The sequence below is a fragment of the Hyla sarda genome, chromosome 2 (genome assembly GCF_029499605.1).
Source record: "Hyla sarda isolate aHylSar1 chromosome 2, aHylSar1.hap1, whole genome shotgun sequence".
NCBI classification, from domain to species: domain Eukaryota; kingdom Metazoa; phylum Chordata; class Amphibia; order Anura; family Hylidae; genus Hyla; species Hyla sarda.
In genome coordinates, this window is record NC_079190.1 from 180,756,483 (window position 1) to 180,784,330 (window position 27,848).

Genomic DNA, 27,848 nt, shown 5'->3' on the forward strand with positions numbered 1-27,848 from the left:
TTTTGTGTTAGTGTAGTGTAGTGTAATGTTTTTAGGATACATTCACACTGGCGGAGGTTTACAGTGAGTTCCCTGCTAGGAGTTTGCGCTGATGCGAAAAATTTGCCGCAGCTCATACTTGAAGCAGAAAACTTACTGTAAACCCACCCGTGTGAATGTACCCTGTCCAGCTGTTTCAAAACTACAACTCCCAGCATGTACTGACAGACCATGCAGGCTGGGAGTTGTACTTTTGCAACAGCTGGAGGCACACTGGTTAGAAAACCTTCAGTTAGGTTCTGTTATCTAACTCAATATTTTCCAACCAGTGTGCCTCCAGCTGTTGCAAAACTACAACTCCCAGCATGTACTGATCACCGAAGGGCATGCTAGGAGATGTAGTTATGAAACAGCTGGAGGGATCGCAACTACAACTCCCAGCATGCTGGGATTTGCAGTTTTGCAACATCTGGAGAGCTACAGTATATAGACCACTGCAAACTGTGGCCCTCCAGATGCTGCAAAACTACAAATCCCAGCTTGCCCAGACAGCAAACAGTTGTGTGGGCATGCTAGGACTTGTAGTTTTGCAAGATCTGGAGGGCTATAGCTCAGAGACTACCATATAGTGGTCTCAAACTGTAGCAAAACTACAACTCCCAGCATGCCCAAACAGCTGTCTGGGCATGCTGGGAGTTGTAGTTTTAATTTAGCCAAACAACAAAAACGGCAAAACAATACGTGCCGTATGTAGGTCCCGGGGGTACCAATATATAGCCAAAAACAAAGAGACCCACAATACTAATATTATTTCAAAAAGTATGACAATCTTTATTAGACAATAAAAAACAGTTTTAAAAAAATTTGAAAAAGGCAGAGGATGACCTTACACAGGAGACAACAGGTGCCAGTGGACCTGGTGTGGGTAATGTAGGTATTCAGTCAAGAGTATACATAATATAAGGCTGGCGTAGCTGCATGTTTATAATATCGTAACAATAGATATAATATCTAACATACATTGAAGTAACATAGGAAGCAGCAATGCAATACAACAGACATAAATAAGAAATACCTAAAAAAGACTACCTGTCATATACCCAAAGGCCTGGAGCACCAAGCACCAACACCCCAACGCACGTTTCGCGTATGGGCTTCGTCAGGGGGCGTGTGCGTGCCCATACGCGAAACGTGCGTTGGGGTGTTGGTGCTTGGTGCTCCAGGCCTTTGGGTATATGACAGGTAGTCTTTTTTAGGTATTTCTTATTTATGTCTGTTGTATTGCATTGCTGCTTCCTATGTTACTTCAATGTATGTTAGATATTATATCTATTGTTACGATATTATAAACATGCAGCTACGCCAGCCTTATATTATGTATACTCTTGACTGAATACCTACATTACCCACACCAGGTCCACTGGCACCTGTTGTCTCCTGTGTAAGGTCATCCTCTGCCTTTTTCTAATTTTTTTAAAACTGTTTTTTATTGTCTAATAAAGATTGTCATACTTTTTGAAATAATATTAGTATTGAGGGTCTCTTTGTTTTTGGCTATATAGAGTTGTAGTTTTGCAACATCTGGAGTGCTACAGTATAGAGACCACTATATAGTGGTCTCGGACTGCAGCCCTCCAGATGTTGCTAGGCAACTTACCGGCTTCCGTCGGATCCAGGGAGCCTGCTGCACAACATCGCCACCCACCGATCTCCAACGCCGACTGTCGCCAGCAGCCTCCACAGATCGGTAAGTGGACTCCGGCGCCAGTCCTCTGTCGTTTCCCCGTTCTGCGCCGCCTATTGTGGGTACGCAGGACGGGGAAAATGAAAGTTAACGTCCCCCCCCCGATCTGCTATTGGTGGTCGCGTCTAGACCACCAATAGCAGGGATAGGAGGGGTGGCACCCCTGCCACCTCACTCCTATCTCTTCAGGGGGATTGTGGGTGTCTTAGACACCCGCGATCCCCCTTATATTCCGGGTTACCGGGTCACCATAGACCCGTAATGACCCGGAATCTTAAAAATCGCAAGTGTGAATTCACTTGCGATTTGCGCAGATCGCCGACATGGGGGGGTCTGATGACCCCCCTGGGCATTTGCGCGGGGTGACTGCTGATCGATATCAGCAGTCACCCTGGTCCGGTCCCCGCCCGGCGCGCGGAAGGGACCGAAATTCCCACGGACATATGAGTACGTGCCTGGTCCTTAAGACCCAGGGTGCAGGGACGTACTCATACGTGCCTGGTCCTTAAGGGGTTAAACATAACAAAAACTAAATAGCATATTGCTGTAATTATACAGACCCTAAAAACCTACAACAAATAGTTAACATGTCAGCTTTAAAAATTACACCTCCACCTCATTCCCAAATATTGCAGAATTGCATTTTTATATGTATATATATGTTTTTGTTTTATGATAAAGTGAACGGTGCTAAAAATGTACAATAGGTCCTGTAAAATTAACACTCTGTTGAAGAAAAATAAAAGTGGTATGGTTCTTAAAAAATGAGGAGGAAAACAATAACCTACAAAAGGGAGATTTTTTGTACTCACTGTAAAATATCTATCTTTCTTGTAGCCTTCATTGGGGGACACCTTACTGATGGGTATATGCTCTTGCCACTAGGAGGCGCTGACACTAGGAAAAAAGGTTGGCTCCTCCCTGGCAGGATATACCCGCCCACTGGAAGTGAGGTAACCAGTTTTGTCACAAAGCAGTAGGAGAAGCCAACAAAGAACATGTCCGAAGGACCCTAGAAAGAATCCCGGATAAAAAAAAAAAACTAAAAAACGGAAAAGATAATCCGGACAAAAAATTAAGAAATGGGTTGGTGCGGTGTCCCCCGATGAAGGCTATGAGAAAGAGATTTTACAGCGAGTACAAAAAAAAAATAAAAAAATCTTGTTTCCTCTTCATTGGGGGACACCTTACTGATGGGACGTACCAATGCAGTCCCCTAGGGTGGGAAAAACCACCAACAAAACAAAAAGGGAAACAGTCCAGAGACCGAACCCGCTCGACCGTAAGGCTGTGGATGAGATCCCGGGCCAGGGACAACCGAGGCCCAGAAACTGAGCTCCCAGAAGAACCCCGGTCCATGGAAATTCCAAAAGGAAGAGACCGTCCTATGTAGATACTCTAAACCTACGGTCCATATAGGGAAACAAGAAAAGGGGATTGGGAAGCCAGATAGGCCAGAACCATCCCGGGAGGAGGTAGGAAATCAACTCCAAGGAACAGAGAACCAGACAGAGGGCTAGTCAGCTGAGAAACAAAAATGAAAAAGAGCACAAGAGAGCCCCATCCAGATTCAACCGATTCAAGAGAACATGGCAGAAAAAACAACAGGGAGGGCAGCGCACGCCGAGTAGTAGGCAAACACAAGAGGCCGAGGCCAGAAAACCACTGGAAAAAAGAAGGAAAGATGGAGACCGGCTCTAGAGAGGCCTGGTGCCTCATAACCCCTGTCCCAGGGGCCCGCCATAAACACCTGGGATGCGAAAGAAGCTCGAGTAGCGTGATCTGGATGACCGAAACGCCCTCCACCTCGGGAAAACATGGACCCCGAAGGAGGAGACTGGGGGAATAACGGCCAAAAGGGGAGCAGAACAGCCTGAAAAGGGGCAAACTGGAACCTCGGGGCAACCGACATGGGAATTGGAGGTTCCCGAATAGCCTGGAAGACTTACACCTGTAGGGGAAGTAAACCCAAAGTCTGCCAAACACTCCAGCCGACATACTTCTATGTCGAGACAAGAAGAAGTGGTACAGAAAGACCGCCCCACAATGGGATCGCCCGAGACCTCAACCATCACTAAGGCCCAAAGAACCAGAAGGGCCTACCTAGAAGAGAAGGCACTCCACAACATACTAGAAGGCACTCCACAACATATGATAGTGTCCAAGACAAGGAGACTAATCATACATGAACCCCAGTGGTCAGAGCGGACCGAAGCAACATCCCATCCAGAGAGAAAGCACTGAGGGAGGAGAGCAATGGCAGGACCCAGATGGTGCCAGACTGGCATACAGGAGTGCATAAACTCCTCCAACAGAGGAGAATGCAAGACTGCATGAACAGCGGTAGATAACAAAAAAAAAAACAGAAAGAAAGCCAGGCTGCAAAAGTGTGCAGCCTTGCTGAGAGCTCTTAGAAAAAAACAAGGGCCCAGCCAGGTACCCCACCTATACAGAGGAGGGGAAAACAAGGGGTGGTCCCGATGAAACCCAGGCACTGACCAGCCAAGCTCCATGATCTCCGTACCCCCTGTGGAAGGGGGATTGTCAAAGTGCACCAGGCACTATAGGAGTGGGGGAATGCCACTCAAAGCCAAGGGGACAAAGATACTGGGTGGACGTAGCCCCCCAAGAACCCTGCAACAACATATTGAGGTATGAAGAGGCCAAGTTGTGTCCCCAGAGAGACCAGTATTAGTGGACACTGGTGCTGGCGAAAAAGGTACAAAAACGTAACTTCGAATACAAGTAAGAAGCACACACACAGCAACAAAAGCGTTGAGAGGAACACCTCAATGTAGTGAAACCCTGGGCCAGATGGGCAGCAATGAAGCAATCCTGGTTGTTGTCTAAGGCAACAGAGCCAGCGACTGAACCACCCTGCACAGGAACCAAGGACAGATACTTGGAGGAATAGGGGAGGGGCTGAACCAACTGAGTCGCCCCATCAGGCCCCATGCCAGAACAGAGGTGCTCAACCACCGTAAACCTGTGAAAACAAGATCACAGGAAGGCCCGAGGCACACCCCGCCGAAAGAAAGGTAAGGTGAGCTCTACACCTGCAGAGTGGCCTTGCACACATAGGGACACAGACATGGTTACAACATGAGAGTAGTGGAACCGAGACACACTGTTGGAACTTCATGTGGAAAATGAGTCACCGGACTGCAGCCATGGGAGCGACAATAATGGGGAAGGTGACCTGGCGGATCAGAAAACCATGCGGACACGGTCTGGCTATCTAGCATAGGGACCATGGCCCCACCGGGTCCCGCATTCAGAACCACACACAGAAAGTGGGTTACCAGCCTTCAGTCGAGAGAGCGGCAAGCATGTAGAGAGGGACCTGGTAAAGGAGGTAACCCTGCAAACCAGTATGAGGTGCATTGAATAGGGCAACATGGGGAGACTCGCTTGGAACTACACCTTGGTAGTGAGTTACCGTAACTTCAGTCCACGGTGTGGGAAGTGTATGGTAGTTAACCAGACATAGTTGTAAACCATGCAGAAAACTGTCCGGTTGACTGGTATAGAGTTCCTGAACACTCATGGTCACACCTTCAAAACCTCCCATGGAAAGTGAGGTACAGAAGTGTGGTCGAACTAACTTGCGACCTGTAGGTACAGGCGACCTAGCAGACGAAATTCCGTCTGACTGGTATCAGTCCCGAGGACCTGCAGGGACCCTAAGTCAGATTCCTTACACCAGCAATGAGGTACAGGAAACCTGACCATGCCCGTGGCAGACCAGAGATGGGAAACCAACGACAGCGGCGACCATGCAGACAACAGTCTGGCTGAATAAGTACACCTCCCGGCGCTGGCAAAAGGGCAGAGCCTGATAGGAGATCACTGTGCCCCTCTGTTGCCTGTGGGAGGGAGAGAAGGCCTAGGTGCCATGGATAGTATCCCCGCCACCCTGGGAGATCGGGGGAGGCTGAGTAGGCGTGGATTGTATCGCCCTTCACCCCACATAAAGTCTAGAGGACACACTGGGTTACTTATTCGTAAGCCTCGTGCACCAGTGGGGTACCAGAACTCCAGCCGCAGATACATCAGCCATGAGATGAGTGACAGGCGGAGGAGGAAACAAAGCAGACCACTGTCTGACTTACTGGTATGGGTCCATAGTATGCAACGATCACTTCTTCGGATACCTCGGACAGCAGTGGGGTATCGGAACTCCATCCGCAGATACATCAGCCGTGTAATGAGTGGCAGGTGGCGGAGGAACCACGCAGACCACTGTCTGGCCTACTGGTATGGGTCCATAGTAGACAACAACAATGTAACAGGTACTGCTCTATCCCCGTACCCGGCTTCCGTGCTGCAGACCGGCAGGGTGGCGTTCCCTTCCACGTGCAATAGTAGAAAACGGAAGATGTCCAGCACCAGGAAGGCAGGTAAAAACTTGTTTATTGAGGTACAAAAGTAACAAACAGCATATCAAGGAGCGTAGAGCCTACGCGTTTCAGGCTGAAGAGCCCTTAGTCATGGCATAAAAACTTTACAGCACTGTGTTCTTTTATAGTAAAATACATTAGAATCACATGATCTGAGCAGCAAAGTAGTGGATCATCTAAAAAATGCGGCATGGAGTAAATCACAAACCAATAAGATAATGATACATCTATAGAGATGGAGAACAATACACAGGTATAAAGGATAACTACAAGATTCAATTATGCTGGTATTAATATTGTCATGAGCAATATTGAGATCTGGTTAAATAGAAGGACCGTATTTACCAATTATTTCTGTTATTAGAACGTTAGTATAAGGTCTTGTCTCAAATTTAACCCTTGTGGTTCTCTCGTGCCTAGCATGAATATCCAGAATGATTCTCTGTTGAGAACCATTCTTCTTAAGTCCCCACCTCGTCTCGGTTTCCTAACCTTTTCTATGCCCATGATCTGTAATGTATTCATGTTGCCACCATGAACATCCCTAAAATGCCTGGACAACGCAGAAATATTACTGTTAAAAGACAATGTATTTTTTGCATCGGATATGTGCCTGCGTATCCTGGTTTTCAGGGAGTTCATGGTACAACCAACATACTGGCATTGGCATGTTGTACAGGACGCTAGATAAACTACATTTTTTGTATTACAATTTATATAATCCCTCAAAACAAAGGTTTTGGTATTTGAATATGATTTAAATTCCTTGTTGACCTGCATGTAACTGCAAGTGAGGCAGACATTGTGTCCACACTTCCAGTTACCTGCATGGAGCAACCAATTTGTACCCGTATGTTTGTTGTCAGTACTGCTAAACATACTGGGTGATAGGATAGATCCCAAAGAGGGACCTCTTTTGGACACCATCTTGAAATTGTCCTGTAAAAGATTATACAAAACCGTGTCTTGATGCAATATAGGTAAATTCTTTTCAATGATATTCCTGATTTTGTGAAATTGTTTGCTGTACTGTGTGATGAAGAAAGGGGGATGAGCCCTATCCTGTCTCCTAATAGCATCCTTATCTTGGGTACCATGTGCAATAAGATCCCGTCTATCCAGATTGGCCGCTCTATTTCTTGCCTTATTAAGTGTCTCCGGGTGATATCCTCTTTCCCGTAATCTGTTAAAGAGTAGGTTCGATTCATGTATAAATGTTTCTTGTTTACTACAATTGCGTCTTAATCTGCACCATTCCCCATAGGGGATGTTGCGGAGAACATGTTGGGGATGGCATGATGTGGCTTGTAGTATAGAATTCCCTGTATTCTCCTTCCTATAGGGGGCCGCCACAATCCTATTATTATCCACAGAGAAACATACATCCAAAAAGGGTATGCTTTCCCGTGAAAAATTGTAGGTGAAGGAAAGGTTCAGTTTGTTGTCATTAATGTATTGTACAAACTCTTTAAACTCCAATTCCGAGCCTTCCCACACAAGAATGAGATCATCAATATATCTCCCCATCCATTTTATCTGTTTTTGGTATGGATTACTGTTTGAGAAAATCACCTCCTCTTCCCACTGACTCATAAAGATATTGGCAAAGGATGGGGAGTATTTCGCCCCCATTGATGCTCCCCTGGTTTGAAGAAAAAAGCGGCCATCAAACATAAAGTAATTATTTTTCAGCAAAAATTCCGTGGCCATTAAAATAAATTCCTTCAAACCAGGGGAGTATCGACTGTATGTGTCCATATGTTTGGCCAAAGCTCTGATACCCTCTGGCCAGGGAATGGATGGATAAAGGGAGACCACATCACACGTGGCCCATGCACATGCGGGATTCCACCTGATACCCTCCATTACTTGTAAGACATGTTTAGTATCTCTGATATAGCTGGGTGTGACCTTAGTGAGGGGTTGCAAATAGCTGTCAACCCAGTCTCCCAGTCTCTCCCCAAGGGATCCAATACCAGCCACAATAGGGCGTAGGGGAGGTGGAAAAACCCCTTTGTGGACCTTGGGGAGAGAGTGGAAGACCGGGGTGACAGGATTCCTGACCATCAAGTATTCTTTCATTTTGTTATCTAAGATACCCATTTGGATACCTTCCTCCAATATTCTATTTAGTGCAGCCTGACAGCTACTTGTAGGGTCACTTTTAAGCTGCCTATATGTGGATTGGTCTGATAACATGTTCATATTTAATTTCTCATACAAACCCACATCTAAGACCACTATACATCCCCCCTTATCCGAATTACGGATGATCACATTTTTGTTGTTCTTTAGTTCCTGTATGGCTGTTCTCTCTGCTCTGGTCAGATTGGAACCATGTGTATTATTTTTACTTTTAACCACTTCATGTAGTTCCACTAAATCCTTTTCCACTAATTCCTGAAATCTGTCCAGAGCAGGAGGACGTGACGCTACAGGATAAAAATCCCTATTACAGGTCATAATTCCTTGTCCCTCATCACAAAAACTAGACGATTCAATATTCAATGCTCTTAATGTAAGTATATTTCTCTGATCAGCAAAATCAACATACGTATCAACATCATTGGTAACTACACCTTCATGCATATGTGTGTCATCACTGTAAGTGACCGTGTCCGGTTCATGTCTTGTAGATTTTGGTATAAGAGAAAAATGTTTGTGCAAAGTCAGTTTCCGTGCCCACCTGTTTACATCCAGAATAGTAGCGAACAGGTTAAAGTCACACGTTGGAACATAATTCAGTCCCTTGCTGAGGGCAGATGATTGTGCAGAGGTGATAATAGATGCAGAGAGATTCAATACAGTTTCACTCACTTTTTGTGCGGAGTTTTGGACCGGAGGGCATAGCCGCTTGCATCCACGCTTCCTTCCTCCTCTCCGTGTGCGTTTGCATGACGAAACCCCAATTGCTCACAATTAGCACTAGGTGTGGTTGGAATGAATTTCCGAGACGAAGTGGACAGACTTTCATTTGATGAAGATATTTCCTGGGCGCTATCCACATCAGAAAAACTCACTCTGCGTTTCACTTTGCGGTTTTTCTTTCGGTAACTCCTCTTTTTGTTCCCATTTCTCAAAATGGATTTAGGTACATTCTGTTCATAGTCCGATGCTTTGTGCATAGCCCATGTGTATATTTCATCCTTCTGATAGTCAAGGGTGTCTCGGTTAAATTTTCCTTTTTTAATGTCCATGATTTTATTTTCCAATTCTGTGGTTTTTTGTGTAACTTTTGTTTCTAGTACCTTATAGTTGTCATTATTTTCAAATGGTTTGAGTTTACTTTTCACATCTTGCATTTCATTTTCGATAGCTTTTAGCTCCAGCGCTTCTTCCTCCATAATGTAGGAAATCAATTTTTGAGAGCACTCGGATAGAGCTGTATCCCACTTATTTTGGAATTGTTGTGAAAAGACTTTGGTAGGTCGTTTTTTTAACCTCAGTCCCCTTGGTATCATAAGTTTCTCATGATAGGTACTCAGTGTTTGGAAATCCCACCATGTCTTGAGTTCCTTTATTTGTAGATTCTCCAATTGCCGCATTAAAAGAATAAGATCTTGTGGAGCAGTGGGAGTCAGATTCCCCAGGTTGGAAGAAAAGACTGACCTGATTTTTTCTGCCCTATCTGTTATAGGGGCAACCATGGCATTTGGTTCCAGGTCCTCCACCGCATCCACCGGTTCCGTCATATGCTGTTCCATGGTTACAGTCAGCGTTGTCCTCTTATCGGGGAGAGCAGGTAGCGCCAGTTCATAGACAACAATGTAACAGGTACTGCTCTATCCCCGTACCCGGCTTCCGTGCTGCAGACCGGCAGGGTGGCGTTCCCTTCCACGTGCAATAGTAGAAAACGGAAGATGTCCAGCACCAGGAAGGCAGGTAAAAACTTGTTTATTGAGGTACAAAAGTAACAAACAGCATATCAAGGAGCGTAGAGCCTACGCGTTTCAGGCTGAAGAGCCCTTAGTCATGGCATAAAAACTTTACAGCACTGTGTTCTTTTATAGTAAAATACATTAGAATCACATGATCTGAGCAGCAAAGTAGTGGATCATCTAAAAAATGCGGCATGGAGTAAATCACAAACCAATAAGATAATGATACATCTATAGAGATGGAGAACAATACACAGGTATAAAGGATAACTACAAGATTCAATTATGCTGGTATTAATATTGTCATGAGCAATATTGAGATCTGGTTAAATAGAAGGACCGTATTTACCAATTATTTCTGTTATTAGAACGTTAGTATAAGGTCTTGTCTCAAATTTAACCCTTGTGGTTCTCTCGTGCCTAGCATGAATATCCAGAATGATTCTCTGTTGAGAACCATTCTTCTTGAGTCCCCACCTCGTCTCGGTTTCCTAACCTTTTCTATGCCCATGATCTGTAATGTATTCATGTTGCCACCATGAACATCCCTAAAATGCCTGGACAACGCAGAAATATTACTGTTAAAAGACAATGTATTTTTTGCATCGGATATGTGCCTGCGTATCCTGGTTTTCAGGGAGTTCATGGTACAACCAACATACTGGCATTGGCATGTTGTACAGGACGCTAGATAAACTACATTTTTTGTATTACAATTTATATAATCCCTCAAAACAAAGGTTTTGGTATTTGAATATGATTTAAATTCCTTGTTGACCTGCATGTAACTGCAAGATGATCCACTACTTTGCTGCTCAGATCATGTGATTCTAATGTATTTTACTATAAAAGAACACAGTGCTGTAAAGTTTTTATGCCATGACTAAGGGCTCTTCAGCCTGAAACGCGTAGGCTCTACGCTCCTTGATATGCTGTTTGTTACTTTTGTACCTCAATAAACAAGTTTTTACCTGCCTTCCTGGTGCTGGACATCTTCCGTTTTCTACATAGTAGACAACAGGTCCGGTGGACACCTTGCACCAGCTGTGGGGTACCGGAGTGCCTGAGTGACAGGGGAGACTACAGTATGGCATAATGATATCAGGTGCAATCCATGCCCACGCACAATGAGTCTCCGGCCGAATGAGAAGGGAATGCGGCCAGGGCAATCTGCCTGACCGCAATACATGTGGACATGTGGGGCCCGAAGAGGGGGAGGGCAGGCCAACCGGACTGTCCCCTCCAGAATGGCAGCGGAGGCAATAAGGGGTCTGGCCCAGCACAGCCAAGTGTAATGGCGTCTGAGGAGCTGGGCACATCAGAGAAAGGGGACCCTGGATGAGCAAGGTAGAGGGAAAGGAGGAAGGGGGGTTGTAGTACATACTCACCCACAGCTCCATCTTCTCATACTCACCCTGAAGTCTTCAGCCAGCATTAGGCCACGCTGCATCACGCCAGGCTGCCATAGCGAGGCGGGCAGGGGCAAGTGGGGCACCCGGACCCAGGGTATTACCGCCAGGCGCTGGCCGTTGGCGATAATGGGTTGACGACCCATATCTTATGCACCGTGTCCCTTTGTCACATGTGGGCGATCAGGTAGCGCCATGCTCCTGTCGCTTAACCTAGAAAAATAACTAAGGAAAAAGAACCTAACTAGACATACTTAACTAGAAAATAATAAAATAGACCAGATCTGGGGAGCTCCCAGACCTGTGTCTTGCCTGCTACTGACATTAGCTAAAACTGGTTACCTCACTTCCAGTGGGCGGGTACATCCTGCAAGGGAGGAGCCAAAAAATTTTCCTAGTGTCAGCGCCTCCTAGTGGCAAAAGCATATACCCATCAGTAAGGTGTCCCCCAATCAAGAGAAAACAAAAATTTTTGCATCTTCAAAGGATTAAAAATGATTGATGAAATTTATAGTTTACTGCATACAGTTACTTATCTTAAGTAAATTTTCCTTCTATATAGCCGTTACAGGATTACACATATGCTTAATATGATAAGAACCTACTGGGGTCATCGAATGGTCCAAGCTTCCATTGCTTCTGCTGGGAAGGGAATTGCTGTTGGCATTCTCTCTGTCGTAAGGAAAAATATGAATGTATTATTTATTAAACTGTGAAATCTAATATAAATAATTTCACAAATAACACTTGTTATACTTGTGTCTGATCATGAAGGTCCATCTCTGGGACCCCTGTGATCTCCTGAACAGGGCCCCAACTCTCCATGCTGCAAGGAGCGTTGGGGTCTACATACACTCTATTAACTATCTATGGGAGTGCATGAGATAACTGAGTGCGACATAATTATAGCAGAAATCTGTGTTAGCTGAAAACTAGAGCAGACTACTACGTGCAGCTTGTGAAGTGGCAGATTCATTAAGAGACGTGCACCTTTAAATCAATCTGCCGAATCCAACAGCAGCAGTTTTTTACTGAAGACCAGCATGTGAAATGCAGGCCTTAGTATATTCTCACCCATAAATCATCTCCTTGCTCTCTCTTATCTAGTGAATAGTAGACAGATCATCTGCACTATTAACCTCAGTTTTCAAGTTAGATTGGGTGATCCTGCTGTCAGATTCCCTTTAAAGGGATCCTGTCACCAGGTTTCACCCTATATTACTAGTGGCAAGAATTGATATATAGAGTAAACTAAGGTTCATCACCATGTCCATATGCCCTCCTGCCTGTCTGCCAGCTCCCTAAAATCTTGCTCAGGCCCAAAATCAGCAATATCCCTTGGCATGAGGCTGCTTCTGGGCATGCACAAGATATCAGGGAGCAGAGTGGTGATTTTGGCCAGTGTCCAGGCTGTTAATCACGCCTGAGTAAGCATGATTTTATAACAACACAGGACGCTCATATTATGCTTATCTTTCTTTTACTGACAAACAGCAGCCAAATAGTTAACATGTGTAAACGAGAAAAAACTTGAAAAAACATGGTGAATCAAACATGCTGGTATCACTGGAGAACCAATCAGCTGTGCCCCTATATGATATAAGTCCCTGATTCCTGAGTAGCTTCCTCTTTCTTGCTGCTCAGCAGACCAGATAAGAACTATATATGTTATTGCTTTTTTCTTGTACTATTCTATGTGGATATTTACGATGTAATTCATGTTATTTAGATATTACATTCATACTATGTAGATATCACACGCTCCACGCGTATATAGCGACATATACATCGCATCTCCTGATAAACTCGCTCCCCTTACTGCCCACTTACATCCTATTTACCTTCCGATTCTCTTTTCTTCTACTTTCCGGCTCTTTCCTCCCCCCTCTATATGTTCTTTGTCCTCACCAGGAATCTCTAATGTGCAGTGTAACGGCGCCATAACTTCCTTCTACTCCGTGCTGCGGCTGACGTCATCAGCCTCGTTTTCAACTGGTCCTCAGTTGAACGGAGTAGCGCAGGGTTTTTCTCCTCACAGACGCAGCGCATCTCGTCAGGGAAGTTACTCCGGCCGCTCCTGTCACTCAAACTACTGTTTTACCCCAAAATACTTACATATTCTATCTGAATACCTCCTATAATTTACATTAACTATACTGTGGACACTTAGAATTATTATTTAACAATTCTCATAATATTTCATATTGTTACTTAGAGAATTTCAGAGTCCCACAGAGATAGCAATAGGACTGAGGAGTCCCTCATTAGGGATAATGACTATGTCACTCATGAACAATTACAAACTGCAGTGGATAAGTCTGTATCAAAGTCTGTCCACTCAGCTGTTCAGTCAGCAGTAGCTATTTTGCAAGAATCTATTACCAGTTCCATGGCATTGGCTATGGGACAAAAGACAGTGAGTGAGTCACCACAAAAATTACCTTCCACCCTTCAGATCAATTTTGGTCTGCAGATGACTCAGTCTCAAAACTGGCACATGGACTTACTAAACCACAAAAATCAGGCAAATCGGCTCTCAAGAGATGTATTCAATCTGCCGACCGTTTTTCTCAAAAAAGGGATAAACCTTCCCTTAAAGAGAAAGGTCAAGACATTTATTTGGGCTCTCAACCCTCGAGCAGCCATCAGACTAACGTGGCTAACCCCCACAATAGACCCTCTAACCGTGAGGAGATAGATATAAATCGGGTTAAGACCTCTAAGAGAACAAAGCCTGACTCCTACGTAGAAAATCATAATTCCTCTTCAGCGGAATCGGATGATTCCGATCGTGAAGAGGAGGATAATTATGAGACGGTCTCTGATAATAGTGACGGAGAGACCCAAGCTTAGACAACTGAGGAAAATATTTTACTGGACAGTTCAGGAACCCCATTTTTCGACCCATCTCTCATTAAACATCCCCGCTCTGGGGAATGGGTCCCAGGTTCCCTGGTGTCTCAGTACATGTCCATGTGGATCCGCAAAGCGCTAGATAGGTCTAGCCGTAATAAGTTAAGGGCCGAATGCCCTAGACCATCTTTACCAGATCAACTAGGCAGTACACCTGAGTTAGATCCCATATTAATAAAATACCTGTTAAAGTCGGGTAAAAACCCCAAAAAAGGCTTGGATCGTGCCTTTAAGTTGATACAAGATAAACTCTTGGACACTATTGGCCCTCTGGGTAGGCTTATGGACCTAGTAGAGGAATCCTCAACTGCCGGAATTCCTCTTAATATAGACACAGTCAAAGGTTGGCTCCAAAGGGCATTTTGTTTGTTGGGCAATACTAATTCTGCCATATGCACAGAACGCAAACGCTCTATTTTGATGCGTCTAGACCCCCAATTATCCCACCTAGCATCTAACGAATATGAGATATCTAAAGAGGGGTTACTATTTGGAGAGGCCTTCCTTAAAGAAATTAATAAATATGTCAATCTGTTTACCTCACTTGACAAGGCTCAGGCATCCCTTAAAAAAGTCTTTACTCCCAAGGTTTTTGTCAAGGCTGGGAAAGGAAAGGGGCGCTTTCCCAGCTGAGGATTCAACAATAACAAACAATAATATAGAGCCCCTACACAATCAGATAGACCCAATTTCTCTCCACCAGCAATCCCTTCCACCCCCTTCTTCCCTTACCGAGGCCGCCAATGGAGGGCTCGAAGACATCGAGGATTTCCACGTACCAGAAACCCTACAGGTAAGCTCCCCACCTTTTTCCCACCTTCCACTAGGAGGAAGGATAATGCATTTTTTCCAAAATTGGAACATGATCACCTCAGATTCTTGGATCTTGAACACTGTATTGGGCTTCCAAATAGAGTTTGTAACCCTTCCTATTCAGATAATACTTCCACATCCTATCCATTTCTCACTAACAGACCAGAGCCTAATCCACTCAGAGATTCAAGATCTTATATCAAAAAACGCCATAACAGAGGTCCCTCTATCAACTCAGGGATTCATCAGCACCATTTTTATAGTAAAAAAGAAAGACGGGGGTTACAGACCTGTGATCAATCTAAAACTATTGAACAACTTCTTAATTTACCGTCATTTCAAGATGGAGGGTATTCACCTTTTAAGAGATCTATTACTCCAGAACGACTGGCTGGTGAAAATAGATCTCAAGGATGCTTACTTGACAGTCCCGATCCATCAAGCTTCACAACCATATCTCCAATTCATGTGGGAGGGTCGAAAATGGCAATTCACATGCCTTCCGTTCAGCCTTTCTTCAGCACCTTGGTGTTTCACCAAGTTGCTCAAACCAGTCACAGCTCTCCTTCGCAGTCGAGGAGTTTGTTTAATAATATACTTGGACGATATCCTCATTATGGCAAAATCCCCAGAACTAGCGAATCTCCACATGAATTGGACAATATCATTATTGACTCGTCTGGGGTTCCTTATCAATTTCAAAAAATCCATAATACATCCATCTCAAGAGTTGGAGTTCTTGGGATTCCTTATAAATACCAAAACAGCCCTTCTCAGTCTTCCTTCCAGGAGACTCAGTACAATCCGAAAAGAAATTCGACATGTTCTCAACAGAGATCGGATTTCTCTCCGGACTATCGCCAGAATAGTGGGTCTCTTGTCCGCTTCAATACAAGCGATATTTCCAGCTCCTTTACACTACAGGGCCCTTCAGAGATTAAAAATACAACATCTGAAGGAAGGGTTAGGATATTCAGACGAGATTACCCTCTCCCTGGATGCAAAAGAGGAGCTCCTCTGGTGGCTTCAACACATTCAAATCTGGAACCGGAAAGACTATATTCAACTCCAATCCAGATCTAGTATTGGAATCAGACGCAAGTCTTTTAGAATGGGGTGCAAGATACAATTCCCTCTCTACGGGAGGGAAATGGTCCCCTTCCGAATCCTCCTTACACATCAATTGTTTGGAGCTGCTGGCAGGATTCTTTGCACTCAAGAGTTTTGCCAAAGATTTTCATCATGGATGTATTCTTTTACGCATGGACAACATTTCAGCTGTCCAATACATAAACCGTCTGGGAGGGACGAAGTCCAAACCTCTTGCCAATATTGCCAAAGAATTATGGCATTTCTGTTTGAACAGACATATAATACTAACAGCGGAATACATCCCAGGAATATCCAATCAAATTGCAGATTGTAACTCCAGACATCTAAAAGACTACAGCGATTGGAAACTAGATCCAATAATATTTCAACAAATCAATGCTTTCTGGGGTCCAATAGTATTGGTCATGTTCGCATCACGCTTAAACCGCCAAACTCCCCAGTTTTACAGTTGGCGCCCGGATCCGGAGGCGATAGCCATCGATGCATTTCTCCAACTCTGGCCTCGGGGGACTCTTTATGCGTTTCCCCCATTCAAGATGATACCCAGAGTTTTACTTCAGACCTCAATCCAACAATCGACATTAGTCTTGATCACCCCGTGGTGGCCAACCCAACCGTGGTTCCCACAAATTCTTCAGATGGTCATAGACTTTCCCCATGTAATACCATCCTATCCGTCTCTTCTCCAAGACAGCTTAGGGAACTCTCACCCACTAATTCTTGCAGACCAGCTTTCTCGGATTGTCTGGTTAATATCAGGTCAACGGAATTTAGTGAAAACCTTTCACAACTATCTAAAGACATCCTTTCCGACGCTTGGGCTCCAGGCACCAAGTCGGCTTATAGATCAGCCTGGAAACTTTGGATTCATTGGTGCACACAACGGGATTTGGATCCCGTTCAAGCACCTCTCTCTGCCATTCTGAATTTTCTTTCTTCATCCTTCGATTCAGGGAAGGCATATCGTACAATCAATTTATACAGATCAGCTATATCTGCTAATCATAATCTCATAGATTCCGTTCCGGTAGGAAGACATCCCCTCATATGTAAATTACTTAAAGGTATTCGTTTCCGTAGACTCCCTCGTCCTAAATATCATTCTACCTGGGACGTATCTATCCTACTAAATATGTTTTTATCTTGGGAAGATAATGAATCATTATCTCTTAAACACTTATCATATAAACTTACAGTTTTATTATGTCTCATTTCTGTAAAAAAGAGTTTCAGACGTGAAAGCTCTAGATATATCTCAAAGACATTATCTTCCCCAAGGAGTACAATTTTCTATACATAGAAGAACTAAGACTAACATTCACTCAGTTTTCTATCCTTGCTTCCCTCACCAAGAAAAGTTATGCGTGGTAAGATGTCTACGCACATATGAAAACCGTACAGAACCTATCAGACCTTCTCCCCCATCTCAACTATTGATTTCCTTCTGCAAACCTCACTTACCGGAATCCTCAGCCACTTTAGCCAGATGGGTAAAACTAACTATGAACATAGCAGGGATTGACACATCACAATTCGGAGCTCATTCCACTAGAGGTGCAGTCTCTACAAAAATGATACAACTAGGTGGCTCATTGGCTGACATATTGAAGGCAGCCAATTGGTCTTCAGAATCGACATTTAAATCCTTTTATTTTAGACCAGATTCACACATTTCTACCATACTAACTGTTTGAATAAGTTATATATCTTTAAATGTATAAGCTTTAAAATAGCATAATATGAGCGTCCTGTGTTGTTATAAAATTCAAGATTTTCCTATCCTTAGTGACGGAAAATATAGATTTTATTAAAGACAGGACGCGAATATTATCCCACCCTGTACCCAACCCACTGTACAATTGTCAATATATGTTTATCCTTCACAGCATACTGAAGTTCTTCCTCAAAGGCACAGATGCTTCAAACGACGGGTCAAAACCAACATCTACCAGATGACTCTAGAATTTCTTCTGATCTTCTGTCCCTACGAAGTCAGAATCCGGGTTCAAGGACATGTTCTAGTTGTTTATAATATATTGCTTCGCCACAAGAAAGAGGAAGCTACTCAGGAATCAGGGACTTATATCATATAGGTTTCTATACAAGGGTAAAGTTATACTGTAAAGAGTGCACACCACAGGATCAATATTCATATAATAAACATGTTTTATTTTATTAGATATCAAATACATATGGAAAAAGACAGAAAGAGCTAAAAACAATTAAAAGGCTCTAAATTGAGCCACCTCTACAACATGGGAGAGGGGCCATGAACCCCCTTCTCACCAAGTCCCGTCCCTCTATAATACAATGCAATGGCTCAAGCAGTGGTGCTAACTAATAAGATAATACACATACAACATCAAACTATGTCACCGAATAAATAATCCTGAATATAATGAAAAGGAAAATACGATGTACAAGAGAAGGTATATAAATGCATATCACCAGTGCACAGCAACCACAGAACAAAGGAGCCAAAAAGATAGAAAGCGGGACGGGACCCCTAAAGCCCCACGCGTTCCGTCACCGTTTGTGACTTCCTCAGGGGTGTTGTAGTCTACCTGCCCTCAGGGTCTTTTATATCGGCATAATACATTAAATAATACCTGTCAGGTGAGGCCATTGAGGGTGAACCACGCTGTGTGTAGTGGAGCCGGCGTGGACTTCCGCCTCCGCCACCCACTTCCGCTATGCGTTCGTCATGAGTACAGACCATGTGACCAGCAAGTGGTCACATGATCTCCTCTATTAGATGTATGCTGTCAAGCGCAGTAATGCCGTATCCAGGAATAAGGGCGTCTCACGTGACCAAGGTCACGTGAGGCGTCATGTGATCACATGTTGTTAAAGTTTTTTTATATACCTAAGCGCATGCGCACCCTTTATGTCAGGACACCAGGTAAATACACAGCAATGTATATTGACACAGTGGAACTCAATAATAGAATAGTATTGTGCAGGCCGTGATGGTAAGTAAATTAGACCGTAACATGATAGACATTATATATAAAAAAGTAAGTAGCAATATAAATGTGTATGATTGAAAATAAATAATATATATATATATACAGATTTAGTTGATCCTGAGTTATTGTACTTACCTCATGTTGTTCCAAGAATTGTTGAGTCCCTAATGACGGGTGCAATGTGGAGTCTAGGAAGATGATAAAAGGAAGAACGTATGAGAATATTTGGATATACTTGTGGCAACTTTTCCAGCCTGGATTTGGACCCTATTGACTGCTACTGGTCCCCCCTAGGATGATCTAATTTGGGAAATTTTGGGATTGATGGACTTTTTCGTAGCCATCCTCCCACACATACTACGAGAACATTTATGGATGTGGACTCCATTTTGGAGACCCTGGACTGCATTGACTTAATTAAGAAGAGGATGCCACTTGCCCAGTCTGGATGACCATTAAATTGGATGATCATTAAATTTTGAACATTAATGCTTTATGTAGTATCTTAATACTGGTTTATTTAACATGGACCTGGTCGGGAGGCCCTTGAGGGTTACACAGGCTGTTTTGACTAAGGGGATATTGGGCCATCCTCTACCCGCTCGGGACACCAGGTATGATACAGCAATGGTGACTCTTAATTTTATTTTAATAGAGATATATATCTCGTATATTATTGATTCTGCATATATGGTGGGACTATATATTGGACGAAGATCTTCTTACAATTGCTATTTCTCTATGATTGGGATCAGATAGACATCATTTGCACATTCTTTTTAATTTTTATTATTATTTTGGGTATTCTATATTTATATATTTATATATTTTTATATTTATTTATTTTTCATTTACTCTTTGCATTAATTACCTAGAGATTTTGCACTTACTCAAATGGATGACCACACATTGGTTATTTGCCTACTCACTTCATTATTTTTACACTCTTCAATAAATTACACACATACCAGTCATTTCTTATTTCTTTCATATATATAATTTTTTAATACATATATATAATATACTTTGCCCCCCATACATACATATATATTGTGTTTTATCACTCATTAATAATATATATATTTTTTATAAAAAAAAAATTTTTTATATATTTTTTTATTATTTTTTTATTATTTTTTTACTTTTCACAATCTATCCATATATATATATATATATATATATTATTTATTTTCAATCATACACATTTATATTGCTACTTACTTTTTTATATATAATGTCTATCATGTTACGGTCTAATTTACTTACCATCACGGCCTGCACAATACTATTCTATTATTGAGTTCCACTGTGTCAATATACATTGCTGTGTATTTACCTGGTGTCCTGACATAAAGGGTGCGCATGCGCTTAGGTATATAAAAAAACTTTAACAACATGTGATCACATGACGCCTCACGTGACCTTGGTCACGTGAGACGCCCTTATTCCTGGATACGGCATTACTGCGCTTGACAGCATACATCTAATAGAGGAGATCATGTGACCACTTGCTGGTCACATGGACTGTACTCATGACGAACGCATAGCGGAAGTGGGTGGCGGAGGCGGAAGTCCACGCCGGCTCCACTACACACAGCGTGGTTCACCCTCAATGGCCTCACCTGACAGGTATTATTTAATGTATTATGCCGATATAAAAGACCCTGAGGGCAGGTAGACTACAACACCCCTGAGGAAGTCACAAACGGTGACGGAACGCGTGGGGCTTTAGGGGTCCCGTCCCGCTTTCTATCTTTTTGGCTCCTTTGTTCTGTGGTTGCTGTGCACTGGTGATATGCATTTATATACCTTCTCTTGTACATCGTATTTTCCTTTTCATTATATTCAGGATTATTTATTCGGTGACATAGTTTGATGTTGTATGTGTATTATCTTATTAGTTAGCACCACTGCTTGAGCCATTGCATTGTATTATAGAGGGACGGGACTTGGTGAGAAGGGGGTTCATGGCCCCTCTCCCATGTTGTAGAGGTGGCTCAATTTAGAGCCTTTTAATTGTTTTTAGCTCTTTCTGTCTTTTTCCATATGTATTTGATATCTAATAAAATAAAACATGTTTATTATATGAATATTGATCCTGTGGTGTGCACTCTTTACAGTATAACTTTACCCTTGTATAGAAAGTTCTTTGCTTACTGAGTAGTAGCACCCACTGTATGAATTGGTGAGCCCCCCTATTTTTGCATTGATTTCTAAGAGTTTTGGTGGATCTTTTATCCACCTTTTTCTAGGGAAGGAGCTCCAGTTTATTGTTTTTGGTTTATTATTACTAAAATTGGTTTGAGGCATAGTGGCAATAGTCCTTCATCGTGTTGTTGTGGTGTGTGTTTGTTTTTTTCTACACAACTCAGATTTGTTAACATGGAGGCCAGGGAGGCATTATGGAGTAGCCAAGTTGGCTCAGTCTTCAGTGTGGATCCAGATAAAGCTATGGACAAGGATTTTGCCCAATTAAGTCGAGATATTATTGAGACACAGAAACATATCACACGTCTATGGTGGAATATTAAGAGTCTAGAAGAGTATGTTCGACTAGGGATTTACCCTAGGGGGCTCAGGGTGCAGATTTTCCCAGCGTGGGAAGTAACCCCCGAATTCAAAACCATATGGGAGTCAGGATTGGCTAGATGCTCCGTAATTATCATTGAGATGCTTATTAAACATGATAGAGAGTTGTTGAAAAACATAAAGGAGAAACTAATTGAATTGGAGATGCAACTTTTGACCTGGGATAAAGAGAAATTGGTATTACCATTTCAGGAGAAGCTCAGGAGTATGATGGACAAATTTGAGAAAGAAATTATGGAGGGGAAGAGAAGTAAGTTCAGCAGAGATCGTGGAGACTATGATCGACAGGATGTCTATAGATGGCAACATAGAGGCAATCGCAGATATTGGAAAAGGAGTAATGCAGCGAACAGTAACATTGTAGAACAGGGAGATTTGAATAGGGAGGCGAGTAGTAGTGATTTTTTATCAACAGAGGCAAGCGACACAGACGGAGGACCCGAAGGGGGAAACGTAAACCCCAAAAAAAGAGCACCCAGACATCGGGCACCCACCTCCACCTACCGCAAGAAATACAGATAGATGCAATAAACACCACGGGGGTGGCGACAGCAGTGGAAGGGGATGGGGGCTTTGATGTTCAGGGGGACCAGGACCAACAAGAACAATTACAGATTCTGAATCTTTCTTCACACAGACTCACCGATTCAGAAATGTCAGTATTGAGTAGAGGACTAACTTTCTCACCAATGAGGAAACTGGACAAATTTGATTTCATTAAGGATACCTATTTGTTTTGCAGAAAAATAGTATTGAAGCTGCTACATGATAAGCCTATGATGTCGTCAAGTCTGGAACGAGATGATCGAGAGATATTGCGTGACCTCATGGACCTTTTGGAGGAGAACCAAACAGGTACACAATCCGGAAGTCGCTGCCCCTGCATTAAACCTTCTAGAACAGCCCCCCCTTTCTCTCTGTTCCCTACTGTCCAGGTGTTTTTCCAGACGATCATGGAAGCAGTATGTAAACTACCCAATAATTGTGTTTCAGGGAGGAACTTGACCAGAGAGGAACAGCAAGCGATAAATGATTTGAAGAATAACAAGGACTTCCTGATTAAGGAAGCTGATAAAGGCGGAAACGTTGTCCTGTGGCCCTTAGACAAATATATCTGTGAGGCATTGAGACAGCTGAATGACCGGAACTATTATCAACAATTACCATCAGACCCAACGGACTACTTCCAAAGGAGGTTCACACACATTCTTGACTCAGCCCTGGAATACGGAGTAATTTCCAAAAAGGAACTTGAATACCTGCAGGTAAAAGAGCCACGCATTGCAACATTCTATATGCTCCCTAAGGTACACAAAAACAGGGAAAATCCACCTGGAAGACCAATTATTTCAGGGATAGGAAGCCTATGTGAAAGAGCTACTACCTACATTGATTTTTCTCTGCAGCCCCTGGTAACAGCACTACCATCATATTTGAGAGATTCTCTACACCTGATGCAAATGATTAAGGACATACAAATCCCGAAAGGAACATTATTAGTTACATGTGACGTAGAATCACTGTACTCCAATATCGGACACCAAGATGGCATCTGTGCAATTACATACTATTTGGAACAACAGGTAAACCGGGACATACAGTTTGATTCTTTTTTGATTACGCTTCTGGATTTTGTTCTACATCATAATTTCTTTACCTTTGACAACAAATTTTTTTTACAGATATCAGGCACGGCGATGGGCGCACGTTGTGCCCCCTCCTATGCCAACCTTTTTATGGGTTGGTGGGAGGGGACACACGTGTACCCATCGCCCTATTTTCATCATGTACTCAAATGGTTTAGGTTCATAGATGATATTTTGTTTCTTTGGACAGGTACACAGGAAGAATGTTTGGAATTTATTTCTTTTCTTAATCAGAACAACGTCAATGTAAGACTGACGCACACTATCTCCCCTTGGGCAGTGGAATTTCTGGATCTTCGAATAGAGGTGAGCAACGGGCATTTAGAGACTAATTTATACCGGAAGAGCACAGCTACCAATAGTTTGCTGCATTACTCCTCTTTTCACCCTAGACACACCTTGAGGGGGATCCCTACCGGACAATTTCTGCGTGTGAGAAGAAACTGTAGCCGACCCCAAGATTTCAAAGTACAGGCTTTGGACCTTACTAACAGATTCAAAAAGAGGGGATACCCGAAAAGTATTATATCCCAGGCCTACCAAAGGGCTAATGGCATTGAGAGAAGAGCACTCCTTGAGGGGACTTCTAAAAGACTGGAGGATAACACTATAAGATTCGTGGCCACATATAACAACCAGTGGCAGGACATCAGGAAGATATTAGGTGAGAACTGGAACATTTTGCTATCAGATAACCAGGTTAGAAATGTGATACCTGAGAGACCAATGTTGGTCTCAAGAAGAGCGCCAAACTTGAGGGATTTATTAACAAGGAGCCACTTTCAGAGACCCACAAGAACTCTGGGCCGGGGTTTCAAACATCATGGATCATATCCGTGTGGAGATTGTACTGCCTGTCAATTTATGACACCTAAGCAAGTATTTACCAATCCACGAAATGGAAAAAGCTACCATCTAAAAAATTACATCAATTGTAAAACATCACAGGTCATATATACCATCATTTGCCCTTGTGGTAAACTATATGTGGGACAAACAGGACAACAGCTCAGAAAAAGAATACAGAAGCATCTATCCACCATAGCATTGGCTCGACGAGATAAAGACAGATTCAAAACCCTGACAACCGTGGCAAACCACTTTTTGGAACATCATGGAGGACGCCCATATGGCTTACAGGTTATCGGCTTGGAAAGAATTATGACAAATATGAGAGGAGGACCCATTACCCAAAGATTACTACAAGTAGAATCCAAATGGATTTTCGAATTGGGAACAGTGTCTCCCTGGGGCATGAACGAGGACCTACTGTTTACTGGCTTTTTGGGTGAGTGAGGAGCTGTCATTACTGTGGCTATTCTGCTATATGTGTGTGTTCACACATCCAATTATGCGGTATGGGTGTGCGTCTTTACGGACACTCATGCATAGATCCTTTGGAGAGATTGTACACTTTTATGTTTCAGGTCGACGATCATTCAGGCACTTTCCAGTAGGGATGACTTAAAGTGATATCAAGTTTACATGTCACTCATTCTCAACAGGCAAGTATGGGTTTGCAGTGTAGTGGGTTGGTTTGGGGTGGTTGTTTTAGAGGAGGGGGGCTAGTGGCTTTTTGTGTGTTGGGGAGGGGTTATTGTGTGGGGGGGGGGGGGGGGGGGCACCGCACCATTCATGGAGATCAGGGAGCACATTAGTCCCTGGGTCATGCCTGGGCCACACCTAATTCACACACTCACATCTCATTCACTTTCACACATTGATCACACTACATGGTCAGCCAGCACATGACCACTTATATAACAGTCACTTCACCACACATAGGGGGCATAGGCACCACACGCACAGCTGGTTGGTCACACACACACACACACACACATTCACTTATACCGGGTGGGCTTGTTCAGACGGAGTGATTAGTTGTACTATACTAATGGTTTTTGCATCACTTTTCCAGATTTAGTTGATCCTGAGTTATTGTACTTACCTCATGTTGTTCCAAGAATTGTTGAGTCCCTAATGACGGGTGCAATGTGGAGTCTAGGAAGATGATAAAAGGAAGAACGTATGAGAATATTTGGATATACTTGTGGCAACTTTTCCAGCCTGGATTTGGACCCTATTGACTGCTACTGGTCCCCCCTAGGATGATCTAATTTGGGAAATTTTGGGATTGATGGACTTTTTCGTAGCCATCCTCCCACACATACTACGAGAACATTTATGGATGTGGACTCCATTTTGGAGACCCTGGACTGCATTGACTTAATTAAGAAGAGGATGCCACTTGCCCAGTCTGGATGACCATTAAATTGGATGATCATTAAATTTTGAACATTAATGCTTTATGTAGTATCTTAATACTGGTTTATTTAACATGGACCTGGTCGGGAGGCCCTTGAGGGTTACACAGGCTGTTTTGACTAAGGGGATATTGGGCCATCCTCTACCCGCTCGGGACACCAGGTATGATACAGCAATGGTGACTCTTAATTTTATTTTAATAGAGATATATATCTCGTATATTATTGATTCTGCATATATGGTGGGACTATATATTGGACGAAGATCTTCTTACAATTGCTATTTCTCTATGATTGGGATCAGATAGACATCATTTGCACATTCTTTTTAATTTTTATTATTATTTTGGGTATTCTATATTTATATATTTATATATTTTTATATTTATTTATTTTTCATTTACTCTTTGCATTAATTACCTAGAGATTTTGCACTTACTCAAATGGATGACCACACATTGGTTATTTGCCTACTCACTTCATTATTTTTACACTCTTCAATAAATTACACACATACCAGTCATTTCTTATTTCTTTCATATATATAATTTTTTAATACATATATATAATATACTTTGCCCCCCATACATACATATATATTGTGTTTTATCACTCATTAATAATATATATATTTTTTATAAAAAAAAAATTTTTTTTATATATTTTTTTATTATTTTTTTATTATTTTTTTACTTTTCACAATCTATCCATATATATATATATATATATATATATATATTATTTATTTTCAATCATACACATTTATATTGCTACTTACTTTTTTATATATAATGTCTATCATGTTACGGTCTAATTTACTTACCATCACGGCCTGCACAATACTATTCTATTATTGAGTTCCACTGTGTCAATATACATTGCTGTGTATTTACCTGGTGTCCTGACATAAAGGGTGCGCATGCGCTTAGGTATATAAAAAAACTTTAACAACATGTGATCACATGACGCCTCACGTGACCTTGGTCACGTGAGACGCCCTTATTCCTGGATACGGCATTACTGCGCTTGACAGCATACATCTAATAGAGGAGATCATGTGACCACTTGCTGGTCACATGGTCTGTACTCATGACGAACGCATAGCGGAAGTGGGTGGCGGAGGCGGAAGTCCACGCCGGCTCCACTACACACAGCGTGGTTCACCCTCAATGGCCTCACCTGACAGGTATTATTTAATGTATTATGCCGATATAAAAGACCCTGAGGGCAGGTAGACTACAACACCCCTGAGGAAGTCACAAACGGTGACGGAACGCGTGGGGCTTTAGGGGTCCCGTCCCGCTTTCTATCTTTTTGGCTCCTTTGTTCTGTGGTTGCTGTGCACTGGTGATATGCATTTATATACCTTCTCTTGTACATCGTATTTTCCTTTTCATTATATTCAGGATTATTTATTCGGTGACATAGTTTGATGTTGTATGTGTATTATCTTATTAGTTAGCACCACTGCTTGAGCCATTGCATTGTATTATAGAGGGACGGGACTTGGTGAGAAGGGGGTTCATGGCCCCTCTCCCATGTTGTAGAGGTGGCTCAATTTAGAGCCTTTTAATTGTTTTTAGCTCTTTCTGTCTTTTTCCATATGTATTTGATATCTAATAAAATAAAACATGTTTATTATATGAATATTGATCCTGTGGTGTGCACTCTTTACAGTATAACTTTACCCTTGTATAGAAAGTTCTTTGCTTACTGAGTAGTAGCACCCACTGTATGAATTGGTGAGCCCCCCTATTTTTGCATTGATTTATATCATATAGGGGCACAGCTGATTGGTTCTCCAGTGATACCAGCATGTTTGATTCACCATGTTTTTTCAAGTTTTTTCTCGTTTACACATGTCAACTATTTGGCTGCTGTTTGTCAGTAAAAGAAAGATAAGCATAATATTTGCGTCCTGTCTTTGATAAAATCTATATTTTCCGTCACTAAGGATAGGAAAATCTTGAATTACAGACAGGGTTCAGTGACTACTTTGCAGGGACTACATGCCCATATGACTACTTCAGGCCACAGAAATGAATGGTGCCTGGTGATGTCCACCCCAGTACACATTAACATCCTAATCTTGGTGGTAAGCTGGCAGATACCTGTGGTGGCCAGCTAAAAT

At 42.6% G+C, this 27,848-nt stretch overlaps 2 protein-coding genes and 1 long non-coding RNA gene across 9 annotated transcripts in view; 2 read left to right on the top strand and 1 right to left on the bottom strand.

Annotated features, from left to right (window-relative positions):
* LOC130355561 (cohesin subunit SA-2-like) overlaps nucleotides 1–27,848 on the bottom strand; it is a 192,291-nt gene that overhangs the window by 132,118 nt on the left and 32,325 nt on the right. For 4 of the 5 annotated variants that reach the window (XR_008888580.1, XM_056555844.1, XM_056555843.1 and 1 more), the window contains exon 3: nucleotides 12,016–12,082. Coding sequence is in view for 4 of the 5 variants with exons in the window: in XM_056555844.1 (XP_056411819.1) it covers nucleotides 12,016–12,082 (67 nt within the window). In the remaining variant the exon portion in view is untranslated. Of the gene's footprint in view, nucleotides 1–11,752; nucleotides 11,821–12,015; nucleotides 12,083–27,848 lie in introns of all 5 variants that reach the window. The other variant, XM_056555846.1, reaches the window with a different exon arrangement.
* LOC130355569 (uncharacterized) lies at nucleotides 1,656–27,620 on the top strand. Its single transcript, XR_008888584.1, has 3 exons — nucleotides 1,656–1,726; nucleotides 18,136–18,342; nucleotides 27,499–27,620. It is a non-coding gene; the product is annotated as an uncharacterized LOC130355569 (long non-coding RNA).
* Nucleotides 22,205–24,119, top strand: LOC130355563 (uncharacterized). Of its 3 annotated transcripts, none has more exons than XR_008888581.1 (4): nucleotides 22,205–22,662; nucleotides 22,801–23,390; nucleotides 23,644–23,759; nucleotides 23,846–24,119. XR_008888581.1 is itself a non-coding variant. In XM_056555849.1 (4 exons), the coding sequence occupies exons 1-4, from the start codon at nucleotides 22,461–22,463 to the stop codon at nucleotides 23,900–23,902; spliced, it is 1,077 nt and encodes a 358-aa protein (XP_056411824.1). In that variant the 5' UTR covers nucleotides 22,205–22,460; the 3' UTR covers nucleotides 23,903–24,119. The 3 variants fall into 3 exon arrangements, 2 of the variants coding, with proteins under 2 accessions (XP_056411824.1, XP_056411823.1); XM_056555849.1 differs by having other exon boundaries at nucleotides 22,801–23,072; nucleotides 23,214–23,759; XM_056555848.1 differs by having other exon boundaries at nucleotides 22,801–23,759.